The sequence below is a fragment of the Opisthorchis viverrini genome (assembly GCF_000715545.1).
Source record: "Opisthorchis viverrini unplaced genomic scaffold opera_v5_182, whole genome shotgun sequence".
Classification (NCBI taxonomy): domain Eukaryota; kingdom Metazoa; phylum Platyhelminthes; class Trematoda; order Opisthorchiida; family Opisthorchiidae; genus Opisthorchis; species Opisthorchis viverrini.
The window spans coordinates 560,661-588,602 of record NW_008751838.1 but is presented as its reverse complement, the minus strand read 5'-3'; the positions used below and the strand labels follow the sequence as shown (position 1 = coordinate 588,602).

Here is a 27,942-nt window from a genome sequence, read left to right as displayed (position 1 = left end):
CGCCGTTACGCCGGTGGTTCAAGCAGCTGATTTTCGACCTGACTACATAGATAGCCACAGCAACCCATCTGCTATCTGTCGAGAACGTTTCATATCGTCACGTTGACGGCAGTGCCGTGAGTAGTTCCTAAGGGTCAATGCTTGCTGACACATTCAGTCATGTTAGAAAGGTAACTGACGGGAGCGCCACATTTTGCTGCAGATGTCACTGTATTTCTTTACTGAGTTTATCTGCAAGTAACGATAAGAAGCCAAACGATAGTATAGCGGTAACAGACTACTCATAAAGGTTGCTGGAAACTACTTGACAGCCCACGACCGGTTTCATCCATCTTAGGGCTCATCAGTTGGGCGCATGTTCTGAGTTCTCGTCAGTTTTGTGTTCTGCTTGAACCAAAAGTGGACTGATTTCGACAAATTCAACTGGACTGTTGAATCTTCTCCGAATCGGTATGCAAATGAGAGCATTGGTTAAAGTCAAACGACAGTTTAACAGTCTTGGATACCCTATTCACACGGTGTCTAGATAAGAAAGTAACACGCACGCAAACACCAACCGCTGTGTAATCATCAGGAACGGTTAGTACAGTCGCGAGTCAAGCTTTGCATCAGTGCTTTAGCTGCATTCCACAGGGCAAGGAACATCTACACAGTGTGAAAGAGCTACCCAACTGAACCTTACTGAGGATCGGTACCCGGAACGGTCGTTCTGAATACAAACACAGAACGAGCCATACTTTTGCGGCCGAGAAAATATTTTGCGTTCGCCACTTGAGAGCGAATACATATTTGCGAAAAGAATTAAAAACGGACCTGGCTGGCGTCTTCATGGCTGCAAAGTCAAGAACGACCCAGTTCAGAATGGTTTCGAAGCTCCAAAATAGCCAAGTCTGAGAAGCGACTCACGAGTTTGCCTACAGCTGCAATGACACTTGCCGGCACCGCCTTTTCTGCCAGGAAATGGTTGAGCACATTAAAATGTGGCGAAAGCCACCTAATCGGCAGTCTACAAGCAGAAACCCAACGGTTTCAAGACAGATCATTTCGTTGGTCTCAGACACTCGCTCGCAGAGAGAATTCAACTAAGCAATGTCTGCTCTGTGTGTACAAAACACCTTCCGAACAAAACACGCCGTCCCGCGTTTTTTCACCATTGTTTTTTATTAGGAGAACCAGCTCCGAACGTAACAGGACTACACAATTGCCAATGAAATGACCGTTTTCGTTGAGGCAGATTTCATTGGTTGTTCTTCACTCGCTCTTGACAGATGAGTTCTATTTTTAGTAACACTCTTTGGCCCGCCTGGAACCTTCCACATGGGCTTTGTAAGCAACCCGTTTTCCGCTGCACACGCCAGTACGCGTCAGGGTTCTATGGACTAGCTGATCCGCACGCTCATTGCCTTTCTGGTTTGGCTAAGCGCATCCGGCTATCCAGACTCGGGTTCACCGTATTAAGAAGTCATTAAGAAAACCGTGGTCCACATCAGTATCCATATTTGCAAGCTTTTATAAGCATCCGCACTCGCATTACTCTCGTTTGAATAGTCCGGACCTGGAGCAATTGTTTTGGTGGGACCACACCGGAACGGGAGAAGAACTGGTGTCCGGTTCCGGTCTTGTTAGAGAGCAAATCAGTAGTGCATATCCTCAGTCGTGAGGGGTCTGAACGCTGGACACGTAGGGCGTGTGTTACAGCTCTTAGACCAGTGTACGCTGGACGCGCTTGAACAGTCAAGTGTATTCGCACCTGAGCGATGCGGTTGGTTCGCCGGACGTCTCGAACGAGGAGCCAGTAAATGTTGATCGATCGCCCCGCCTGTCAGGAGTTTTCCAGCTAGGTAAGACCACGCACGTCTGAAACCCCTGGACAATTTTCGATCAATGGCATGTGATTGTGGAATTCGCTCCTCACGTGGACAAGTCGTAGAATTGTCAAGTTCGGCAAAACAAATATACTCATTATTCTGGTTCCTGACGAAGCCCCCCTCCGAAAACAAAGAACATCAATGCATATACAAAAACACGATTCAAAAGCAAATTAATTGCGTATCTATCACAGAGATGCAAAAGTGAATAGGTTAGATTTGAGCTTTAAGCGTGTGAAAAAAACTGACGTGGATCGGGGGTGGGGCGTTGTCCTTGCTGGACAACAAACGATGCAGATCAGAACAGAAAAATAGTCTCTTCTGGTTGGGTCAAGCGATCAGCTGTTTCCAGGTTACTGTGGGAACAAATATCGATCGTAAAAGAAACAGACTAAATGAAAATGATGGTGGTCAGTGTGCGTGGGGTCATGTTTCGGGCTTCGGGCATTGAGCATAGTTGCCAACGGATTGCGGTAACCTCGGTGAATTGTGAAAAGTAGAGGGTGTTTGCCGCCGAGATTTGGTAACAGGATAGCGCCATACTCATCGGGAGACCGTGGCGTCGTGTGACAACGCAGAACATGGGGTGAAAGATTACTGTCCCGAAGGTTGAGATGTACCAAATCACCAGAACCAGTCATAAGGAAGAGGCTTGACGGGGCAAGCAGTTTCATTTGTCGAACAGCTGGTAGTGAACCTGGAAGTTGAAGAGCGAAATCCTGGTAGTGAGTGGTGGGCAGACAGAGAAAGACTAAAGCATGCATGGGCTGAGGCGTACCTGATTTAATTAGTCCTGGATGAAATGCCGGAGACGGGGTGGGTGGAGAGAGTGGCGGAAAGGCGGTCGAAATGGATACCGTCCGGCAAGATGTTCGCGTGAGTACAGACCAACAGGTTAGTACATGTTCTGGAGGAAGAAATGCAGAAAAAAATGAGCGCCGGAACAAGCAGGTGGTTTCAGGTGTGACTGAAACATTTGAATCCGAAGTCACGAATGTCTGTTGACTTGACTGTGCTGAGGGGATTTCCGCAACAGCCAAAAAACAAAAGATGCTAGGATAATAGTAATAACCTGAATATACTACTCATAAAGCTGCTGGAAAGTCTTCAACAGCTCACGACCTGTCTTAAGGCTCATCAGGTAGGCGCAGTCCTTGAGGTTCTGTCAAACTTAAGTTCTGTTTGAACCCAAATTGCACGAGATCAGCGAAATATACTCATTTGTTCAAAGTGGAACATGAGGGTCACGGAAAGTCGGCGACCGCACCTACCTAATGAGCTCCAAGGAGCGTGAAACGGGTTGTGGGCTGGCGAAGAAGTTTCGGCATGTACCGCGATATCTCGAATATCGTACCAACTGAAACATGGGGCTAGCTGGTGCAGCACATTCAGCTGTCTAGAAACAACACCATTATTGGGAGATTCAGCTGGGTTCCAGGCTGAGTCTCCCGTCAAAACCAAATTGGTATGCAGATGAGTGTATTTCGTTAATAATCATAGCGGTTCAGCTCTTACACCTTTTCCTGTCATTATGCTGGCATCTTAATCACCGAACTATCCCGAGCTCCAGTTGGACGGATGAATGAATTCTGGTACCAATAGGGGGACTGACCTGTATCAGACTGCTGACCGCATCCAACAACCTAAACAAGTGAATGCGACCTCCAGAGAACGATGCCTGTCTATAACGGATGCATATATGGGCCACTCTTGGTGTCGCTCTACATTTGATAGCAAAGGGGTGAAAGGGAATCTGGCCCTGAGCTCTATCAACCACAGATGATGCTACTGAAGAGGCATGCGAGTAGTCTGTTCTATCGTAACTCCGCTTCGCATCTATTGGAAAGTGGGGTATATTACAGAATTTGTGGAACTGCTTTGCAGCATTCGTTTACGATTGTAACGGACATCCAGGAAAGTTCAGGAAAGAGACGGATATACAGTTTTTTGAAAAACAAGGTGCATGAGAGATTTACTTTCCTGTCCAATTGTTTGTAACTGTTTAGTTAACGTTTTCTAATAAACAACAACACCGGTGTACAGTGTCTTTGGTCCAAACTTTGACGGCAAACGATCCATAAAGTCAACGTTCCACATGCGGTGAAAACCACACCAATCAGATGTTCTCGCCCACGGCTTCCACAGCGTGGACGACCAAAGTCCAGACAGATGTTTCCGGAACAAGACTACACCGCCTCGAGTTCGCAAAGAAAATCAAGTTTATGTACAAACCAGATGCGACTGGTTCGTAAAAAAGTGGAATCTGTCAGGCCTTGCTCCCAAACTTGTGCCCACCGTTGTAGCGGTGTATACTACTGATGGAGCATTCAAGTAGACTATAGTCTGACGTCCATGTGTTGCGTGTGCCTAGCCTAGCCGAAGAGAGTGTTGATTTCCATGCCCAACTCAGAGTGGCAGAAGCAGCGAGAAGGCCAACCCTTGACCTGGCAAAGGAGTATGAAAGAAACCACGATACGTTTGGGCGCTATCGATGCTACTCGTCTTCCAGGATGGAGACCCCGTGATGCTCACTGCTCCTGGTTGGAGACGCCGCAAGATATGGCGACTTTGTTGTCAGTTTCTACCCAGATTCTCTCAATGAGTGTTTGGATGTGTAGGCACCTAGGAATGATTGTAGTTAGCCAGCACCAAGTCCCCTCCCCGTCTACCTTTTTATTCTTTCCTCCACAATAAGGCAGCGAAGCATCTGTGTTGAACACTGACGTCATGCTGTCGATGATGATGACGATGATGAGTCTGACGGCATCAGATGGGGGAGGGGTAATTCTACTACGGAAATTATCGAATCGCTCTGCACCATTCGTTTACTATTGTTTAATATACAATTAACGCCCAAGAAGGATCAAGAGGACCAGTGAGAATGTTCAGTTTTCGATAACTCTGTGCTTATGACTGCTTCGTTCGGGTTTTTCTAAACTTCTGAGCGAAGTGCTTTCTCCCATTCATCGATGGCCTGATTCTCAGGTTGAAATTTTGCACCCCCAAACTGAGTAACCGACACACAGCCTTCGACCTGGGTGCATGGTTTAGTTTCAGATTCTACGTGATGATCTGGGAAAATTGAGAACAATCATTTGACTGATCATCATCATCATCATCATTGTCAGCTGTAATAACCGCGTACTTGTCGTACAGTGGTTGTAGCTGCCACAGTTTCGTTCACCGATGATTTGGGGGGAGGGGGAAGTAGCTGCGCATTGGAGGCGGGAAGTGATAGATTAGGGCGTGGATACAGCATTGCAGGTGGACTGTTGAGTGGGGGGATTGGGAAGGGAGTTATGCATTGAAGGCAGTAGCTTGAATGCATGAGCGCCATTGAGGGCGCGACTGGGTGATGTCTGACAATGTTTCTAAACATTTATATGGCCGTCTCGGGGCCCCCATTCGGGGAGACGGCAATGCCCAGCGCAGCTGAGTTTGCTGGTAATGGCTTTTATGCTTCGCTGCCAAGTCATTGTTTGACCGCCTCTGGCACTCTTCCACACTAAACCAAAGCATCTGCCATTTGCGTATGATTCGTACAAATGATATCAAGGTGGACTGAGAAGTATAGTTAGTCGGTCTGTTCGCCGGGCCTGGCATTAGCTTGCCGCATCTGCCATTTGCGTATGATTCGTACAAATGATATCAAGGTGGACTGAGAAGTATAGTTAGTCGGTCTGTTCTCCGGGCCTGGCAATTGGTTTGCCAACGTTTCGTCCACAGTCGAGGAGACATGGTCAGTGCTCAGTTGAATGGGTTCCACTCAATTGGGGGCGAAACGTTTGCGGAGTGAGGAGTATGAAATGTGAAAATGCTCGATCATGCTCAGTCCATCTGACGTGCGTCCCAACGCCGGCCACCTGACAACTGCGTAGGGGTTAGTCAGATTCTTGATGAATTTAATGCTGTCTATCGAGTAACCTTCAATCTCTCCACATAAATACTACTAAGTATGTGCATTTTTTCCTCGAGTTCGCCTCCTCTAGGGCTTGTTCAAGGACCCGAAACGATGCTGTGCATTGATTTAGAGAAAACTGCGGTGACGTCTCAATTGGACAGCCCAAGAAATCAAATTTTTGTCAATCTGAAAATCATATCTGTAGGATATCTTGTGCTAAGGGTACATTCTACAGAAAAAACAATCAGTTGACGGGAAATGAACAAAGTCGCAGAGGTGTCAACAAACGTCCCACCAAGAGTGTGAACTACTGACCCAATTAGATCAAAGGCGATATAACCTACTGTGAAAACTTACCAGGTTCTAGATAACTCCATACGCGCGCATCTCGCTCGGTGTCCGTCGTCTGCATTGCGTCCCGGTTTCTAGGTTCTAACAAGAGGGTTGTGACACGTGACTGCTTCACACAACCACCGGGTGCGGCGGACCACGACTCCAGGAAACGCAGGGTAGGCTTGGCGAACTGTCCCTGTTTATTCTGTTCCCGGACAGTGAGCCAGTCGCACGAGTAACATGATATATGCCCGCCGGACTGACCGAACCAGAACTGCGGTGTACTGAAAAAAAGGGAACGGGGCTGGGGATGAAAGCTGGTGCTAGTGACCCTGGAATACACACAAACGAAGCGCAGCGCATCCACACTTAGTTAAACAGACCAGGCGAGTTCTTTGAAAGAGGATACGTTATTTTTGTCAACAGTGGCACGAGGAGGCTTTCCCCAGGGAGGTAGCGGTCTTCTAAGTTATGGTAGGATTCCGCTAGCCTACATTTCATGACAAATCCTGTGCGAATGGATATGGGGGTTGTGTAAAAAAAATCGTTCAGCTGTAGCACCCTTTCGGTGCCTAGCTGCCATGCCACACGAGGGCTGGTATACTGTCCGGTTGCCCAAGCCTAGACAGGGGAAGTCGTGAGGCAGAGGTCGGGTTCGAACCACGGACCTTACGGTCAGTAAATTCGCGCTCTAACCACTTGGTCTGTTCAACGCAAAACAGGTCGGGGGTGACGTCACTTCGTACATGGTGTTTCAACTACACGGAGAGAAACATGTTGCAATTTAAAGGCAAACACATGCAGACACATTCGAGTCTGCAGCAGGAAAAAGTACATTTTTTCCTGACACCTTGGGGCTGGATCTTGCTTGAGCTACGTGTACTTGGTTTTGTGTTACTCTATTACATTTGTACTGTACAGGGTATGCAACTCAGGACTGTTGGTCTAAATCCGTACAAAGTAATGTTGGCCTATGCTGAAGAAGCCCGGATTTGTGACATTCACGTTGGGAATCGCGAGCCGTGCGTATCTCACGTACTCCCGGGGAGATTAGAAGCCCAAATCGACTGGTATGGAGTTCGAGTGGCGACATTACGACATCAGTGTTCAACACTGACGATCAACAACGTGATTAACTTACTTTTTAGAGTATCCTTCGATCGTGCAACTCATCTCACGTGATACGGTGTTGACCGACTACCCTAGTAACTAATTCGGAAGAGAGAAAATACGGGAATATCGTTTTTGATCCACTTTTATAAGCGATTGCAAATTGTTCGCACTGTCGCTCAGCCGATCCCTAACTGAATGATGGTCCTCAAACTTCAAACTCAAACCTGATGTACACAGTTGAACCTCAACAAAGACGAAATAGTGCTTTTCGATCGGTTGCTGGAGGGGGGTGAATTCGGGTTCGAGCTTTGAAATTCGCTCACCGTTTCACAAAAACAAACGATCCGACACGAATGAGGGGTTATGCAAATTTCTGGGATTCGTTCCACACACTTGACCTACCTGATTTCGGATAGCGACAAACCGCAATAGACCGTTCCGTTGGTCAGTGGGACCATCGTGGAACCACAGAATCGAACACGGTTGCAAAGTTCTAAATCTGTGTCATTCACGCTAGCATGGACGAGCACCAGGGTGGTGGGATGCACGAGTGCAATCAGTTCATAACATCCTCGGCGATCCCTCCGACTAGATCGTGTGGTGTCCATCGCAAAGGTGCACATGGAAAGAGCCCGTCTCTCGCCAAAAGAGCTGAAGAACGGGTCAGAACGCCCAGGGCGGAGAGAAAACGGCTGTTCCGAATGCACAGAGTATAACCGAGTCCGCATCAAGCAGTCCAAATTTGGATAGCTAGAGTTGACAGCGGGATAGAAAATAGAGTAATGGTGGGGGAGGACAATACTGGGAGAAGATAAGTTCCACGATATATCGTACACCTAGAGTTATCTATTCAAAGCACATTTTGGAAAAAATAGAACCTGTCTTCATTGTAGACGTAAAAATGTTGACCCTGGTTCTGAGCTCCCTGGATACGTGAATGGGTTGTCTTTGAAGGGTTAGTGCAGACATATAGGCAAACTCAATGCAGTACCGCATTATAAGTTCACGTGACTGAGTCGTATCGTTCATGAATGTATTCCTCAGGAAGAGCCAAACTGACCAGTTCCCGTGAATGGGAGCCAAGTTGTCACGCTACTCGAAGTATGCATGAGGGCTGAGATGCTGCCAGGTTTCCCAAGTATTGGCAGGAGCAGCCGAGATAGGGAAGGTTCGAACCACAGACCTTCTGGTAGCACATTTACCACTGAGATACCCTGAATGACTGGTTCAACTTTTCTTGTTTTGTCAGCCATATATTGGCTAACACGAGCAGTGAAATTCGAGTTTGGTGAAATGATGGACGATGGGGCTATACCACCAGGAGGAAGCACGAGGGCCTAGAGGGGAGAAGTCGAGATGCAGAGGTCGGGTTCGAACCACGGACCTCACGGTCAGTAAATTCGCGCTGTAACCATCTACCCATCTCACCGTGATTGAAAACCAAACCGGGAAAGAAAATGACAGTTGTGATAGAGGGGATTCTACAAAGAATGACTAGACGTGCGATAGGGAACAGAGCAATGAGACCAACACAACTGCTCACCGGTAGACGATAAGATCTCCTCCAGATGTGATACAATTCACTAGAAATGGTGTGGATTTCTCTGAGAACCCAGCTGTTGTACAAAGAGCCTCGGGCCAGCAAAAACCACTACATGTAGCGCCAGGAAGATGTCCGTCGAGGCTGTTGGCAGTCAGCTTGGTGATATTCCTAAAACCGAGTTTTGACCAACCCACTGGCCAAGCAAATATTGTCCCCGTTGAGTAGCGGTCCACCAGTCGAGCTTTCTCAGTTGCAGATGGTGGATTTTGGATAAACAGGCTGGCCGGAAGCATCAGAAGTAAGCCCATCTTTTCAGATGCCTTTTCCACGGGCTTGTTTGGACAAGATTGATGATCGCCATCGCGACAGCGGTATCCACCGAGCCAGAGATTTTGCAAAGGATCTGGAAGTTGACCGAAGCGAAATGAGGATGTAACAAGATATGGTAGATCTTAGCTTATCGATTGGGATAAGACGTTTAGAGAGCTGAAACCCAGTTTCAAGTTGACAATCCGTCCGAAATGGTGTGATGCGACCGATATCCCAACTGAACTGCCTTGAGCTCATGAAGGTTCAAGGGACTAAGCAGGCAAAGCCGATTCATAAAGCGGCGAAAAGCGAAACGGTCGTCCGGACATACTGTGAATGTATCAGACAAACTCACCGATTAGCGCACATGTAACCACGTCCAGGGATTCAAGGCGATGAGCCACGCGAACGTGAGGAAGCACGCTGATGGGTACGGGATAGCTGCAGTTTTGCGATCGATCGGTAATCTCTACGGACCTTCGTACATCACATCTGGGTGGACTACGAATCCAAGGGATGTCAGTCAACTCGGGTGACCACCAAGGTGCTGTGAGCTGTGATATGGCATGCGCGGATGGGCGCTGGTTCGGATCACCAGACCAACAAAGGGACATAAGTTCGAGCAGATGCACCGGACAACGAGAGGTGTACTGTCACGTGAGCAAACAAAACGGGAAGGCAATGACAACCCAGTGATATAAGGGGCTGTGGGAGAAGTGATTCACGAGTGAAATGTTACTCACATGGACAGGTATGTCTGGTCGTTGGTTTGACAAGACCCGTTGGACCATATCGAATCGTGTGGATGGAGATTGTCGATAGGCAGGTGCAAGTTTGATCAGTTCACAGATTAGTATAGATAGCGAGTAGATATCAACCTGCGAGAAAAGACGGATAGTGTCTGTGAGTGGTTGTAACAAAAAGGGTTTGGACCACGTGGGTTTTGTCAATACGATGATGGAGTGCGAGTAGCTTCCATGTTAGTTGTCAAGATAGGTGAAGGAAACAACAGAAAATCAGCGACGTTTGAAGCCTAACCGCTCATCCACATCGTTTGTTGCACGTACCGTTAAGAATCGAACTGGCAACGTGTGTACATAATCCCATCTAAACTCGAAACAGCTCAAAAACGAAGATATAGACTCAGATGAATATGGTGAGGAAACAAGTGATCACTTACTTTTTCCGTATATGTCTCTTCTCCCAGATAACGTAGAATTTCCGGTGCCATATAGCCAGCAGTTCCAACGTAACCGCGATATCCATCCGAAGGTGATGTGTGCTGGCTAGCACCGTAGTCGATGAGGACAATGTGCACCAAACGTGGGTCGCTATCTAACATAATTCGGCCTGTACTGTGACTTGGTAGAGATGGAAGCGTCCACACTAGTAGATTGTCTGTCTTGACGTCACGATGAACGATATGCAAGCCATGGAGATGAGCCAGGGCTGTGGAAACCTAATGTGAAAAAAGAGCCATGGGGGAATCAGTCTGCCCGAAATGAAGTCGATATCGGTTACAATCGGTCTCGCAGTCGACCTGAAAACCGAATTAATAGTTGTCAGGTTAGAGGACCCCTGTTAAAAAAGGAATTCCGCCGAAGACCTAGCTTTGATCAAGCGCCTGAGTATGGATGGGACTTTACTATGCATTGCAGTCCCTACGAAAATGCCTCTTCGGTCAAGGGTTTTGCATTGAACTTCGAGCCGTAGGGACATCCGGGTGTTTTTTATCACGGAAAACAATCAAACTTAGCAATCATGGTTGGTGTAAATTCCTGGTTGTTAGGCGATTTGTCCGCACTTTACGCAGTCCTGGAAGGAGAAGCGACTTCAGACGAGCGCACAGTCGGAATCCATTCTAACCAACGGAAATGTGATCAATTTGGAGGACACCAAGTGGCCCGACGACTTCGGTTATTTCGAAATTTAGTGCTGCATAGAAATAGCGTGTGATCAGCACACAGGTGAAGCCATCGTTCACCATTGTCCGTACGTACCGAGTCCAATCCACATCGACCTCCTAATTGAGTCTCAGATACGCTTAGCCTGCCCACTTGTGCATTCAAGAGGCCATAAAACTTTTAAGGTGTCGTGGCTACCATGCTACCCGAAGGAAGCGCGGGGGCTGAGCTACTGACAGACTGCCCAAGCCTAGGCAGGGACGGCTAATATATAGAGGTTGCGTTCGAGCCATGGACCCTATGGTCGATAAGTTCTAACTGCCATGGACCCTATGGTCGATAAGTTCACGTTCTAACCACTAAACCATCTCGAGAGTATGGAATAGAGGACAAACTGCATATAGAAGTCGAGTCAACTCTGTCATTGCACAGCTCTAATATGTCAGAAATCCAATGGCAGCGAGGTGGCCAGGTCGAGGTTTGACAGCTGAGACTGAATGATGAAAACTGTGCTGCATTTGGCTACGAATGGTATATGACACAACACATTGATGTCGCTACGGAATACAATCGAGAAGCATTCAAGGGAATTCAAGCAACAGTCGCTCGGTTTGTTGGACGATACTATGTGTGCAGAAGCGTTTACGACGGAAACGCATATCTTGTAGAACAGCCGGGAAACAAGGGCCTGGTAACAAAGGAATTGATGCAAAAGAGCTCAGCGTCTTCAAAAACACAATGCTCACACCTTAGAAGAGCACGGCAACAATTCAATCGGAGCCGGCGAAACGAGCGCAAAACAGAAGGGAATCAGGTTGTCCATCAGGTTAGACAATCACAGCATGCTCGCGCTGGTATCATTTACGGAGAACCACGTGGTCCGTAGCAAACACAGCGGCAAAATCACAAAGCACTCGACTCGGTTGCATCCGCTTTCACTCTGAATAAAAGCCTATGGTCCAGCACGAGTTTGGAGTGAAAACAACAGTGTTTGGAAGTGCGAAATGCATAACCCCCCAAAAAACTAAACCAGCCAAGTACCAACGATTCTGATTCTCTTACGAGTCCTTGGATGCGGATAGGCTGCGGTCAGTCAGCTCTTGCATCGTGACCAGAAATCTGACGGCAGATTGCAAGGGAATGCTTCTTAAATCAGGCCAAGACCTAGTTGCAAAACACCACCGATACTGTGAATTTGAAGTTAGCCAATTTCATGACGTAAACTGATTTAAAACAGTTAGGACAACTATTTTTGGACGATCTCGGATTTCAGTTGCCAGTACTTGTACCATATGACGTTAGGGCTGAATGTAGATTTCAATGTGGGTACTGTGGAAAACGAGGTCAGAGCAAGACAACAGACGTGCACCGACGCATTGTTTCAACGGCCTGCTAGACAAACAGGACTGAATCCTATATGTCACCATCGAAGAGATCCCTCAAGGATGATCCTTGTTCAGAAAATTACTGCACCAATCTCTTGGAGAATTGGATTTTCTTCCTGTGATAAAAACTGTATTCAGGAGAGAACAAGGAGCTTGAGGGAGATGGCACTCATCCCAATTTCCAGCATGCTGTTTATATCCGCGGTATGAGTGAAGAGTCTCCCGCCGAACTGAGATATTATACGCAACTAAGACATGCCTGCAACAAACCTACCGAGATACGTGAGAATTAAACAGCTGTTCCATTAATCGTAGATTTTCCTCATTCGGTTAGAATCCAGACTGAAACTACAAAAGCCTCCTGGCTACTTACATAGTTCAAGTAAATTCCTCGGAAACGAAAACCCCACAGTTCGCACAATCATTCCGTAAATGAGTCAGTTCTACCCGATCACGTGTGGGAAACCGTACGGCTGAAAGAAGGGGCACTATGTCCTATACGAAAGCAACCTCATTGCGTCCTTAAAAAGACATCAACGGCTGTCTCAGCACAAACAGACATCAGGAAGAGGGTGGGTGAAAGCGGCAAAATCTCCTCGGATGAAACTCACTGATCGGACCTTGCGAAACAGGGGAAATACTAAAACGAGGTCCAATTGATCTCATGTGATTTATCCAACAAGGTGGAGTGACATAACAGCAAGAATCATGGGAGATACAGCCTGTATTGCCTCATTGCCACCATAAACTGGTGGAGCCTGTTCACGATGGGAACGTCAAAAGTGTCGATATTGGGGCAGTAAACGATACCTGATATATGATGGACATCATGGTGAGCGGGTGCATTGGGTGCATATATTGGACGGCATTCTTCTGGCGTTGTGGGTCACACGAACCAATCTGGTTCGACGTAGAGTAATCCTCCAGACGTTTCAGATAGGCAGCCAAGGTCCCGTTCGGCGCCAGAGGCATCAAAAGTCCAAGGGGGTTTGGAGACAGAAGTCCAAGACAAAGGAGCAGATACGGCGGTAAAGCAGGATGCTGGGGTTCTGGTTCATGCCGCTGATCCACCTCCTGCGACCGCTCCTCGTTGCTACGCAGTTGAACAAGCGATCGTTTGCGTATTTGATAGGCTGTGGCAAATCGAGAACCGCTGGAACCAAGAAGTACTTGGGATTTCGGTTGAAATTTTCGCAAGCCCTTCGAGTTGTCCGATCCACGAATTCGTTCGAGCATATTCAGTTCAGCTCGAATTTCCTGGAATGGCATGGAATAGAACATGACATGCAAGGACATGCTAAAGTAACATATAAAACGGCGCAACTGTGCCGACCTCGTTTGGGCAAGGATGGTTTGAATCATAGTTTTTCTGACTATTCACGAAATCACATTGAGAATGACAGCATGCTATACGAATTGCTTTCTACAGTAGTTGTTCCGACCTACCAAGTAAGCCGTTGTACACGCTTCGACGGAATTATCGGACCACCGCCGTTGCTCCTGGCGATAAAGTGCCAGAGCATCACGGAGCTGTGCGTTGTTGTTGTTGTTGGTTGTCCCGTTGAGTTGGACAATTTCGCGGCGATGGTCCAAATTCCAGGACGACTGTTCCAAATAGTCACGAGTGTCCTCAAGCCTTGGGTGTACCGGAGTAGTTAATTTTACGGCCACATCCACGGTCCCGCGAGGCTGTAAATCAATCGGGAGTAGCGGAGAATGATCCAATTGCGGTAGCCACGGAAAAAGGAGAGGTTAAATGAGGAAAGATAATAGGAAACCGTTGGTAGTTTGTTTGTAAGCCGCGCTTGATCGAGCGAACTCGTAACTACGTTTGAGACCAGCAGATAAGGGAGGAAAGTCAGATGATTGGACCAACAGAGTGGTGTGCACCAAGAACTGCAGTGTGTGTTGACTGGTGGGATGAGATAACAATGGGCCGGTAGTGTAGAGGTCACGCAAAGCGCAATTGGTGGCTAACCATCTGTGATGCCCTATTTTGAAATGAAGAACTGAAAATCGTTCAACAGAATCAAAACGTTGATCAAAACCATACGGTAGTAATACCAGGTAATTCCACCTAGTATAGAATGCTCACTCAACAAAATGATACGAACAGGTGGGACGGACCGGGGCGTACCTTTGCAGATCCCGCTACCCTGGTATATTGACCGGAAAACACTGAGCCAAACGCGCCACGGCCGAGAAAACGCATCAATTGTACCGCATCAGCGGGGACCAGTAACGTTCGACTTACATCTTCAAAGTGCTGAGGAAGCAGTATGGAAGAAACGGAGAGAAAAAACGACTGTCAGTTGGGACGACAGAGTAGACAACAGTTGCTGAGGAATACACTACTCATAAGGTTTCTGAAAACTCTACGACGGCCCACGACCGGTTTCGACCTTTTTGGGGCTCATTCCTCGAATCTCCGTCAACCTTATGTTCTAATTGTATCCTGATTGCATGAAATCAGCGAAATACATTCATTTGCATAACAACTTGGTTTTGACGGGAGACTTGCCCGGAACCCAGCTGAATCTCACTTTCGTGATGTTCCTAAGCAACTGAGTGTGTTGCACCAGGCCGCCTCATGCTTCAGTCGGTACGATATTCGAGATATTGCGATACATGTATAGACGTATTATATTACTCATAAGGTCGCTGAAAACTGCGACGGCCCGCGACCGATTTCGCATTTCCACCTCGGGCTGGCTCATCAGGAAGTCGCATTCCCCCAGATTCCGTCAACTTCATGTTCGACTTGAATAACAACCTGTATGCCATTAGCGAAATACATTCGTTTGCAAAATAATACGTCGGTTTGATGGAAGACTCAACTAAATCCCGATTAAATCTATCGTTCAGTATATTCCTCCACTAGATGTGCCACACAAAACCCGCCTCATGTTGCAATCCGCACCATTGTGTCGCCCACAACAAAGGGTAGTGTTTTCTGCTTCAGCGAGATGTGTAGTATTGCATACCATTGGCAGCGATTGTATAAGCCGATACACTGTTTCGATAATGATAACAAATAAACAATTGTTCAGCTTTAACACCGTTTAGGGCGCATTGCCGTTATACCGCCCGAAGGAAGCACGAGGGCAAGCTAATATAGGAGTAGTTGGGAAGCTCGGGGGTTGGGTTAGAACCCCCCGGATCTTCCGGTCAGTGATTTCCCACCCTAATCACTGAGATATCCTGAGTATGTATCGACAATGCATCACAAAGATTCTCGGGGTGTTTGGCTGTGGTCATTGGTAAAGCAGGTAAAGCAGTTGGTTGAAATATTGGTAGTCCGGATACGTCTGTTGGTTATTGATCATATAGGCGTCGATCAATCCGCTAAGCTTGGCAGCTAACTTGCAAACGCTTCGTCACCAGACGAGAAGACCGTGTCATTTGCGTGTGTGTGCATTGCACAGGAAGAGTATGCTAATTCTTAATGTGATTTGCTAACTGGGAGACCGGTATCGTCAATTAGTTTGGATTAACGCACACTCATATTGGGGGTGGCGTTCGCGCTACTACTGAAAAGAAGAAGGCCTTCGCTGCGGAGTTATTTATTAGAAAATGCCAACTGAACAGTTAGAGACTATTGGACAGGGGAGCAAAACTCTCATATGCATCTTGTTTAAAAAACTGAATACCCATCTTCTCCTTGAACATGTCTCCATGAACTTTCCTGGATACTCATTGACTGTTACTTAATTGCAAGCAAATGCTACAGAGCAACTCCGCAAATTCACTTTTCAAGAGACGCAAAGCGGATTTACGAGAGAACATACTACTCGCATGCCCGCCATCAGTAGTATCACCGTTACACTATGATTCACAGCCGCACATATCCAGATACGGTGGGTGTATTGCTTTCCTGTTACGTGTACTGGACCTCTTGCAGAGGATTTCCGACTCATCGCACGACCATTGAAAGGAGCTTCGAGACGAACACAATAATGCTTCTCGCCTAGAGTTCCTTCGAATACCAAACACTGACTTCCAAGGATACATTCAATTAGATCAAAACCACTCCCATTCACCAGCACCTATCAGAGAGATCTACCACCTGTAGGTAATACCGTTGAGCTAAATTCTACTAAGATCTGACGTGAGACAAACGTTAATGTCGAAGTGAACAACAGCCTTGTCAATGTTGCTCCGATAAGGTGAGCGGTTGGCTAATTAACCCTGACTAAGGTGTTGTTATACCACAACAGGATATACCGCCGACCGTGACGGAAGTCTACGCTGCACGCGATGCCGACTGCCCCTGAGTAGTCGCATCAGAGTGATATTTGTGGGTCGACAACCCAACAATGGCCTGTGTCGATCTACCCAAATTTGGCAACAGTGGGAACTACTTGATGGGGAATCGCTCTTTCGGTGCGTATCCATCAGGCGATACGATATTTTGAAATGCCGACTGGACGGACGCTACCAAGGATGCTGACAGACCCGATCGCTTCAAACGCCACGCAGTTTATATTTCATTAGGCAGCATCAACGCGTTATATTTCGTTTTAAGTTTAGTGGTTGTAGGGTTTCTTGAAGTCAGGCTTGATTTTTGAGAAACGAGATCCAAAACGAATTACACCACCAAACTCTGCTCTACAACCCTAAGTAGATTTGCTTACTCATCCTTCCATTCACCCGCCCAACTGCTTAACCGTATACTTCATCCATAGATAACAATAGTTTAACTGTAGAACCCATTCGGTGCCTAGCTGCCATGCCACATTGGGTTTGAACGCTGAGTCTCTGTCAGGTTACCCAAGCCTAGACAGAAGAAGTCGAGACGAGGAGGTTGGGTTCGAACCACGGATCTTCCAGTCAGTAAATTGGCGCTCTAACCACTGAGCCATCTCAAGCTTTCCAATACACACTTAGAAGCAGCGTTTAGCAGGAGGCGGGAACTGATTAACTGGTGCGTAAATATATCACTGTTAGTGGACTGTCCAGTGGGGAGATGGGGAAGGGAGCTATGCATTGAAGGCAGTAAGCTTGTGTGCCACTGACGGCCCGACTGGGGCATGTTTGACAATGTGTCTAACCACTGATCAGTCCCGTCTCGGGGTTCCCATCAAGGGAGACGGCAATGACCAGAGCAGCTGGTAAGGACCTTCATACTTCGCTGCCAAGTCATAGTTTGACCAAATCTGCTGCCGAGCTGAGACGATATAAACTGAGTCGAAATCCGGCAGGCTCGCCTGAGTTCTACCTTCCCCGAAGTCATATGTTGTCAGGATGTCTTTCGTAGCTGACCAATTGCTGACCATGAACAACAGATGTAGTCGACCTTTATTTGAGCATTTCAGGCCTAATATGGAAAGTAAAACTTGATTGGCGTGAGAAGGTGGTATTCAGTGGAGTAAGCAAACAAACAAACAAAGTAAACGATCAGTTTCTTGTGCAGTCCCATGATAAACAATTCATGTGCAATTTTCTCATGACGATGAGTGACCGGAATTCGAGTAATGCCCATGCGTTAAAGTGGGACTCTTGAGGCCATTTGGACTAGGCAAAGGGAATACAGTACGCCCGCTAGAGAGCGCACACACTCGAATGAAGCAGTGATCCTAATCTGCACACAGATCGTACTGTTACGTTCCCCTCGGGACTATAAACAAGTTTGAAAGAATCTTCCCAGTTTCGACAGTGTGCATGGTTGGGACCAACTAGTGTGAAAATTGGAGAGTTGGCTGACAAGGTATTTTGGTCGACCTCGTTCAGCTGTAGCACCCTTTCGGTGCCTGACTGCCATGCCACCCGAAGGTAGCACGAGGGCTAGGATACTGCCAGGTTGCCCAAGCCTAGACAAGGGAAGTCGAGAGGCAGAGGTTGGGTTCGAACCACGGACGTTCCGGTCGGTAAATTCGCGCCCTAACCACTTGGGCCATCTCGTCCCCTTCAGTCGACCTACCAAGTCTGGTGCCTGGAACGGTGTAGAAGGATGGATTGGGCAGTAGAGTAGCGACGCGTCTGAAAGCAATCTGTTAGGTATATCCATGTTGGCACAGGTCGACTGCGACCGGGGATGCACTGTGAGCCAATGAATGTATTCACTGAGTCGGATCGCGTATAGTCGGCGCTCGTCAGACAGCTGACCATCATTGGTGGATAAAAGTTCCGCCTCGGCAGAGTGCGCGCGATGGAAGAAACGTTTTCTGTAAGTAAAAAAAAGCACAGGGGTAAGAACAGAGCGTTGGGGAAGACAAGAGTGCGTGCTGAAATGTCGTGCGTGTTGGAATCAAGCGCATTGCAATGAAGACCAAGTGAAGAGCAAAGGACGAAATTCCACGGATAGGCATACTACTTTCGAGTCAGATGGGCGGCCGACAGTCAAAATGGAAACCACTGGTCTGCTCAATGCAATGACGACGAAGCGTTTCAACATCAGTGCTAGATAGCAAAGCAGTTGTTGTCTAGAAATACACTCATTTGCAAATCAATTTGGTTTTCACGGGAGACTCAATTGAACCTCTCGTTTATGATGTCCTCCAGCTGGATGTGCTGCACACAGGCCGCCTCCTGATTCAGTTGGCACGATATTCGAGATATCGCAGTATATTTTCATAAAGGAAACTACTCACAAGGTTGCTGGAAAGTGTTCAACAACCCATGACCGGTTTCGCCTATCCTCTTTATATCTACTGGTAATAAAGTGTCGGTCTTCTGAGAGTCGAGGAGATTTCAGCAAGCTTGTGAGTAGTTTCCAGTTGTCTACTTTTAAGCCAGCGGTTCTGACAATGAATCCTACGGCCCAGTGAACGACACGACAGAGACTACTGATCAAAATCGGGCGTAGCACAACACGGTTAACGCTACAAGCGGTCAACCAGAGCAGTAGTTTAGGCAACAGGGTTCAGTGCGGTCACAAACAATAAAGAGCGCGTTGATGAATTAATGGGCGGGGTGTGGAGTCATGGTAATCATTAACAGCTGTAAACCGGGTACAGGTGGTACAGTGGCTGTAGCCAACACAGCCATGTTCACCGATGACGCGGGGGAAACCAGGTTGACAGGCTGGATGCACGCGACTGGACTCTATCGGCCAATGGCCTTAACCACCGACGTGTACAGTCCCCATTCAGCGAGAAGGAAATGACCGAGGTGGGGAAATTCGCTGGTTTTCAACCTCGCCACAAAGTCATGACTTGACGTCCTCTGGGTCACTTCCACCCTCCGCAGTGAAGTACCAGTGCCAACACCGATGAATATGTGTGCGTGTGGTGGGAGATAGGAGAGATGGATAGCTCGAAGATAAAATCACCCAGTAAAGAGCCAACTGGGGTTGGTGAGCGTCAATAAAGGAGGGTCTGACAGTAGCCAGTCTAGCGTCCGACAGAGCGAAATGATCTTCGGAAGCTATGGAAGAGGCCATGGTAGAAAAGTACACGCATAAAGCATTACTACTCTGACACAAGAAATTTATGATTGCCAAAAAACCCAAAAGTTGGTGAGTATAGCTAGAAAAAGCTGATCGAGATGGTGACATTTTCGGTGGATTGTCAAGGAACCTAGTGAAGGGGAACGAGGAAAGAGTCCCTTATCACTATTTCATAGTCTTTTCGGCATGACAGTATGTCCCACCTCAGCGAACTGTGGAAAGGAGAACCGAAGCTGTCAACATTAAATGCTGGCGTTCAGGTGCCACATCACTGCTGAGAAAGAATGTCCTACCGAAGAAGATAGAAACGGAAAGGTGGAAAGTTGTTTCCCCTGAAGGAAAGAACAAGACATTTGAACGTTCAGCTTCGCTTGAACTAAAAGCTCTGGAATTGGTGTCGGGTAAGACTCCACCTATGAGATCGATAGAGAATCGCTTGCGAATCAGACTGACAGGATGATTGAAACCGTACGGCAGGAATCTCATCACACTACGTAAGCAAAACCGTGCAGTAATGAAGACCTTTGTGTGCAGCTACACGCGCGTTGCAGCGTGCGTTTAAGTCCTTATCAAGACAAACCGGGCGCAGCTGTACTGCAAGACGGACAGCGAACAAAAAGAACAAACTGCGGATGCCAGTAACACGCGCAAAGTCTGAGAGGTTGATTGGATAGTGGCGAACAACATAACCCGGAGCACGAGCATACAAGCGAAGCACACTGCGTCCGACAAAACTTACCGCCTTCGATGAACTCTTGTCCAAAACCTAGATTGTTGCAGTTTTAATACAAGATTAGGTAGGCAGAGAGGAAAACGGGCTGGATCCCATGAGAATTAGTAAAACAATGGATTGTGGAATACATTATGAAATTTGCAACGTGTCAAAACATTGGTAGGTCAGGTACGTCCGTTGTCTGTTAATCACATGGCTGTTGACTTTCGTCACTAAACGAAGAGACATCGTTGGCCCGCGGTTGAATGGGCATTACCACTTTACCCGTATGCATGTATGCAACAGTTCCAGACCGATTCGAGGGCATCTAGTTGAGCGACGGACGCTAGGACACCAGCCATTCATCAACATCATCATCGACAGCATGACATCAGTGTTCAACACCGATGTTTCACTGCCGTAACACCAGCCATTACAACCAAACGATGGAGAGTATCGGGACATAACACAATGAAAATGGGGGAGCTAGCTGAAAAACTGCCAAAAATAGAATGTATCGAGAAGACCAATCAAATCAAACGGACCGACGAGCTTACTGGTACGCTGTTCCCCAATAGCCAATCACGTTACAAGATAACTGATACTCTTCGGATGCTCATATAAACGCGCACAGGTAAGGAGAGAGTGGCCATCCAGACGTGCACTGATGTCTTCTTATTTGGTTTCGAGGTTTTTACCATTTAATTGCGTAGCTTGGCGAAAAAAAAACAGCCATTTGATCACCAGCTGTGGAACTCACAGCGCCACCACCAAAAATGCACCGAAGATGGATGAGCATACGGAAGTTAATCGGAGCGAGCTGAACGCATACATTGTTTATTTGAATGTGATGCTTGGAAAAAGGCCCGCTGGAAGTCAGTGGCGCCACACGGGTTGCATTTCTGAACTATTGTTTGCCGTCCCAGCCCAGGTTATTGCCCTCTAACTTCATTTTATTACAGCGGGGTGAAGTAAAATGCAAGAACTTGCAAAGAGGGCAAACCGTGAAGTTGTAGAGCCACAAATTGAGTTAACTGCCTGCTTCGATGTATGTGGGGAGGCTTTGAACTTTCAGATGAATCAATTAGGACAACAAATAGGGAAGAACAAAGATTTCGACTGACCGCTTTAGCCAAACACTAAAAGGACCGACTTCCGGCTACCGCATCCTACAACTGGGCAGCGATCGTTGATCGTTGGGTCTGCGGATCACAGGCAATCAGGTATGACAGATAGTTCGACGGACAAGAGTGCGTTCGCCAATGTGTACAAAACATGTTTTTCTACTGAGTGTTCGCATCTATGCATGATTAAACCCTGTTCGGGGTATGATTCCTTAGCAGGTGTGAAAAATGCCATCTCATAGGTGAAACTAGTAAGCTGTTCACGAAGGAATGAAGAATGTTCCAAAACAAGAAGGAGAAGACAAAACGGACGGAGGACGCTACCGCTTAATCTCTCAAGCAGACAAGCTAGACAGGGGGGGGGAGTGTTCGCATCTATGCATGATTAAACCCTGTTCGGGGTATGATTCCTTAGCAGGTGTGAAAAATGCCATCTCATAGGTGAAACTAGTAAGCTGTTCACGAAGGAATGAAGAATGTTCCAAAACAAGAAGGAGAAGACAAAACGGACGGAGGACGCTACCGCTTAATCTCTCAAGCAGACAAGCTAGGGGGGGGGGGGTTGGCGCTGGACAGAATCTAGTCTCACGGTGAACTGAATTTGCTGTGGGACGCAGTCAAACGTGGACCGACTGTTGGTGAGAGAACCGACAGACATCGGACAGAATAGCCATCATCAATGGCAGGTTGAACCGATACGGATACAAGACGGAAAGTTTTGGCCAAAAAGTTGGAATAACAAGTCCAAGGCCAAAGGACTGGGCAGTGAACTGTGCTGAGTATGACATATCCCGTACCTCCGAATATTTAGACTAATTTAGTAAGAACTAAACGATTACACCATTGTCTCAAACAGTTTGGTCATACCACCACCGCTCTCTTGTTTTTCGGTGACTGACACGATAGCACCCTTGATACCCTTAGTACACGATTTATAGATGACACACCGAAATGAACGGAACTCAGGAAATACCGTGTGAGAACACGAATATACAGAGATGTCAGACGTGAGGAAAAGACAGCCCCCACAAGGAGCAGGCAAAAGACCTACGAAAAAAACTCACCGACGGATCTCCTTTGGAATGGGATCCTGAACGGCAATGTGATGATCCGTTGAACTGATGCCCACAACCAGATTTGCTGAGTCCATTCTGTCCAGCTGGTTGGAAGAAGCTGATCGGATTGGATTGGTGGTTCGATCAGTTGAAAGACTACGTTGGAAGTGTACAGAAAACCCATCCTCGTTGAAAGATCTATTGGCTCGAAGGTCAGGTCTGAATGTAGACAAAAAGAAGGGAATATAGGTGATGTGGAAGAAGGTTGGCCATACTCAACGAATGCCATGGAACGTTGGCTCACATGCTTCCATTCTGCAGCCTTTTTTGCAGGCGGCGTCCTTCGGAGACTGGCCGATCAGGTTTGTTTCTCGGTTTTGTGAGGAACTTGTTCCGGGACGGCGATGCGCGAGCACACAAACATGAACAACAAGGAATTATTCGATCTACCAGATAGATCCCCTCGGTAGATTGACGAAACCGAACACCCAAGTCTGGATACCAATCTTCCAGAAGACGATCAATGTGGTCCACTAGCTAAACAGAGAGAATCACGAAATGTGGAACATTGTAGACAGTGTGATTAGGTAAACCGACAGAAATGGACTGGTGCTTAGAAGAAACAGTACAACCAACCGTAGTGAGTAGCTGCGCAATAGCCTCCCGGTTCGGTCTGACACAATCCCCGGTTTCCATATACAAATCTGGCACCGAATTCGCAGCATTCAATAGCTGCGGTTTTGTGGACCAACCATTGCTTGGACGTTGACGGCGGATCAGTCGGTGACAGGGTAGGTACAACTCGATGAGACACGTCGATTGCAAACCGTCTGACAGAAATGAGATGAACAGGACAATTCAGATTGGACTCGAGATATTTTTCGGCGCATTGAATGGAACAGTTACAGTAGAACTTACCAAAGTTCTCTGATACAAGCGAACCATTGGACTGAACGGTAAAGTCGGAGGCCAGATGAGGATGAGTTTTGATCGGTTCCCGATGGTTGCCTGCGAAACTGAGCGGTTTAGAATCTCCTGACTTGATGAAAGGCAACCAGCGCAGCAGATGGGTGTCGCGGTCGTGATAGGTATTCCGCGCAGCTCCAACAATCCCCGAGCGGTAGGCTAATTGATCCGCAGTGTTCGCCGAGTCACTTTGACCGGGTTCTGCCAGGACGTCTTCGCCCTCCACCGCGGCAACCTCCTCCCACTCATCCGTGTACCAAGTGGGAGCACGCCTTTTCCTACCAGGAGATCGATCCTGTTCACGTGGGTCAGTTAACCAATAAGGCTGCAGGGTGGGAGAGTGAGGAAGGGCTTCAAAACGTAGGAAGTAGTCTGGTGGATTACACTGCATGAATCAGGGTCAACCATGATGTATCAGCGGAAGACAGGAACCTAATGTTTCAGCGTAAAATGGTGCGATTGTCGCTAAAATACGGACAACTCGGGTGGTCAGTATGTTCGAACCTTAACCGCCAACCTATTTTGAGCTCCGGGAAATTGAAAACACGCTTTATCCTGGAATATTGAAAACAACTTCAGGGGGACAGAGAGAAAGCCAAGTAACACAAATTCTCGGAAGCTGTTTCGATGTTCTACCATTGAAAGAAAGAAATTCTTCGCTGCGGAGTTGTTCAGAAACAACAAGGTTTTGTGGACCAACCATTGCTTGGACGTTGACGGCGGATCAGTCGGTGACAGGGTAGGTACAACTCGATGAGACACGTCGATTGCAAACCGTCTGACAGAAATGAGATGAACAGGACAATTCAGATTGGACTCGAGATATTTTTCGGCGCATTGAATGGAACAGTTACAGTAGAACTTACCAAAGTTCTCTGATACAAGCGAACCATTGGACTGAACGGTAAAGTCGGAGGCCAGATGAGGATGAGTTTTGATCGGTTCCCGATGGTTGCCTGCGAAACTGAGCGGTTTAGAATCTCCTGACTTGATGAAAGGCAACCAGCGCAGCAGATGGGTGTCGCGGTCGTGATAGGTATTCCGCGCAGCTCCAACAATCCCCGAGCGGTAGGCTAATTGATCCGCAGTGTTCGCCGAGTCACTTTGACCGGGTTCTGCCAGGACGTCTTCGCCCTCCACCGCGGCAACCTCCTCCCACTCATCCGTGTACCAAGTGGGAGCACGCCTTTTCCTACCAGGAGATCGATCCTGTTCACGTGGGTCAGTTAACCAATAAGGCTGCAGGGTGGGAGAGTGAGGAAGGGCTTCAAAACGTAGGAAGTAGTCTGGTGGATTACACTGCATGAATCAGGGTCAACCATGATGTATCAGCGGAAGACAGGAAACCTAATGTTTCAGTGTAAAATGGTGCGATTGTCGCTAAAATACGGACAACTCGGGTGGTCAGTATGTTCGAACCTTAACCGCCAACCTATTTTGAGCTCCGGGAAATTGAAAACACGCTTTATCCTGGAATATTGAAAACAACTTCAGGGGGACAGAGAGAAAGCCAAGTAACACAAATTCTCGGAAGCTGTTTCGATGTTCTACCATTGAAAGAAAGAAATTCTTCGCTGCGGAGTTGTTCATTGGAGAAACACCAACCGAACAGTTACAGACTATTGGACAGGGGGGGGGCAAAACTCTCATATGCATCTTGTTTCCAAAACTGAATATCCATCTTCTCCTTGAACGCGTCTTCGTGAACTTTCCTGGATATTCATTGACTGTTACTCAATTGCAAGCAAATGCTACAGAGCGACTCCACTAATTCCGTAATAGATCTCAGTTTTCAAGAGACGCGAAGCGGATTTACGAGGGAACATACTACTCGCATGCCCCTCATCAGTAGAATCGACGGTACACCATTATCAACTACGCCACAAGCCGCCGGAAAACAACCCACTACGATTTTTAATCTGTTCTTTGCGTTTTCCAGCTGTTTTTCAAACGTCCCCTTGCTCAACCGATGGTGCATTTGCTATTTTATGCAACATAGGTAACCATTAGATGATACTTGATCGTTTAGCTGTAGCACCTAACTGCCAGAAGGAAGCACAAGGGCTGGGATACTGCCAAGTTGCCTAAGCCTAGATAGGCGAAGTCGAGAGACGGAGGTTGGGTTCGAACCACGGACCTTCCGGTGCTCATGTGGATCCACAACGTATAAAACCGTGTACCTACGATAGAATGAGATCAAAGGACGAAAACTAATTCGTCCCGTTTGGTCGATAGCTGATACAAGTGACCATCCGTATGAAGAAGTTCAATCCCACGGGGTTATTTGTGGGCCGATTTCATTTATACGACGGCGCGCATATCTAAGAGCTTGAAACGATTCCGCAATTCGAAGACATCCGTACAGACAATCGCATAAGTGAATCTCATGATCTATGCTTTGAGTAGGCAAATGACTGTGTCATCTGAGCAATACAGCCATAGTGAACCGGCCTTCAGGATGCCGGTGGCTCATAAATCGAAGTAGGATCTTTCAATCTCCAGAGTGACCTATGAGCAACCGCTAAGTCGCTTGAGGAGTTCCGATTGAAGACGAGACGACTTGGAATATAACTACTTTCTAAAGCGGAAAAAACACGACGGAAGAAGCAATTCCAGGATATCCAAGCTTAAAGCGGATATCAACGGTTCATTCCAACCATGACGTGGCCTTTGAGAAAGAACTAAACCAGGAAGTAAGCTTGGAAATTTAACTGGAGACTAATCGGGACCTTGCACCAGGTGAGATCTGACAAGGAGATGATCTGATAGGACAGGGTTCGCTTGGATTCCATATATCAGTAGACAGTCTGAATCTATCCACCAGTGAAGCAATATTCTTGGGCCGATGATCGGTCAGACCTGGAGCCGAAATGGGGCCCCGTTCACGCCTAGACGCATGGATTCTTATACTCAACTAACTCAGCACTCACTCACTCTGTGAAGGGCGCAGTTGGCCCTGGTGAATTGCTGGAGGCGAGCAAGACCAATCAGACCGTCGGCCAACGACAGACGCATTCCATGTTTCCACAAGGTCCACTCGGGTTTATCCATTTCCAAACCGGATTCCGTGGACAACTGCCCTATCGACTGCGAGATGGAATACATCTTGCTGAAAGGAGACAGAATGATGATGAAAGTGAAAACGCTGTAAACGGAAGCATGCAAAGCTGACGGTAGGGGGGATCGGAGATTTAGCTGCCAACATTCAATAATCAAACTAAATGACTATTCAGAGGGGTTTGGTAAACAAACCAAACCCCTCTGAAACGATGACTTCCCAATCGGTCCCAAACATTTTCCAATTGATTAAATGACTATTCGTTGTGATATCGTAGTTACGTGTGATCCAAACAGTTCTAACAACAAGGTTATGCCTGACAGGTTGTCTGCTGGTGAGCTGTCGCGCACGGAATGGTCTCCGGTAAGCAAAGCAAAACATGTGTGCGTGGCATTGTCCGAAATGGGTAGAGCAAACAAGCGGAGACAAGAACATCGGATTGACGCCAGTGACATACCTGCATATGTGATCAATATTGCGGTCGCTCAGGAGCCGGGAAGCCAAACGAGTCCAAAACCCCGAAGGGATGTAAGTCAACGTGTAGAGTCGGACAATTTCCTCACTTGCGACAGTCTGTACGGACCATGTGACAGTGGTTGGAGAGCGATTAGGCTTACGTCTTCGTGGCCAGCGATGAACCAGGTTAGATGGTTTTTGTGGCCGGGGAATGACCTCCTGGGAGTGATAAAACATTTGAGAAAAAAGATCTCCAAATCAGAGGGGAAGAGGTTCACACAAATTTTTCTAGAACGCAGTTCGATGAAAGCGAATGGATAATTCTGTATGAATCAGTGCATATAGCCACAGTGGAGAGGGGGTCATACAGAAACAACAAATAAGTACGGTTCGTAATGGAGGAACGCCATTAGGACTTGTAAACTGGGTTACCAACACTAAGCGTCAACAAACTAATATGATATACACCAGGTGTAAGAGTGTGCCAATACTAGTGTAACGGTGATACTACTGATGGGGGGCATGCGAGTAGTATGTTATATCAAGATCAGTCTCTAGAAAAGTGAGATCCATTACGGAATTAGTGGAGTCGGTTTGTAGCAGTTGCTTGCGTTTGAGCAACAGTCAATGAATGTCCAGGAAAGTTTATGAAGCCGTGTTCAAGGAGAAGATGAGTATTCAATTTTGTAAACAAGGTGCATAAGAGAGTTTTGCTTTCCTGTCCAATAGTCTGTAACCGTTCAGTTGGCGTTTTCTAATAAATAACTCCTGACTCCTAACCCAACTGACCTCGTAGGGTTACCGACAAACGACCAGTCAGGAATGGCT

General features: G+C 47.2%; 2 protein-coding genes across 2 annotated transcripts in view; one reads left to right on the top strand and one right to left on the bottom strand.

Moving 5' to 3' along the window:
* T265_14359 (hypothetical protein) overlaps positions 1-27,942 on the bottom strand; it is a gene marked incomplete at both ends in the record, with an annotated part of 77,837 nt that overhangs the window by 1,950 nt on the left and 47,945 nt on the right. Inside the window, 19 exons of the mRNA XM_009173299.1 lie at positions 2,226-2,565; positions 2,647-2,835; positions 6,127-6,386; positions 7,618-7,965; positions 8,759-9,161; positions 9,423-9,717; positions 9,811-9,945; positions 10,248-10,526; positions 13,167-13,613; positions 13,803-14,045; positions 14,494-14,622; positions 18,277-18,520; positions 22,644-22,853; positions 22,939-23,171; positions 23,271-23,464; positions 23,553-23,972; positions 24,467-24,899; positions 26,535-26,745; positions 27,116-27,333. Of these exons, the coding sequence (XP_009171563.1) occupies positions 2,226-2,565; positions 2,647-2,835; positions 6,127-6,386; positions 7,618-7,965; positions 8,759-9,161; positions 9,423-9,717; positions 9,811-9,945; positions 10,248-10,526; positions 13,167-13,613; positions 13,803-14,045; positions 14,494-14,622; positions 18,277-18,520; positions 22,644-22,853; positions 22,939-23,171; positions 23,271-23,464; positions 23,553-23,972; positions 24,467-24,899; positions 26,535-26,745; positions 27,116-27,333 (5,231 nt within the window). The remainder of the gene's footprint in view (positions 1-2,225; positions 2,566-2,646; positions 2,836-6,126; positions 6,387-7,617; positions 7,966-8,758; positions 9,162-9,422; positions 9,718-9,810; positions 9,946-10,247; positions 10,527-13,166; positions 13,614-13,802; positions 14,046-14,493; positions 14,623-18,276; positions 18,521-22,643; positions 22,854-22,938; positions 23,172-23,270; positions 23,465-23,552; positions 23,973-24,466; positions 24,900-26,534; positions 26,746-27,115; positions 27,334-27,942) is intronic.
* Positions 11,507-11,857, top strand: T265_07702 (hypothetical protein; the record flags this gene model as incomplete). Its single annotated transcript, XM_009173290.1, has 1 exon — positions 11,507-11,857. The coding sequence occupies one exon, from the start codon at positions 11,507-11,509 to the stop codon at positions 11,855-11,857; it is 351 nt and encodes a 116-aa protein (XP_009171554.1).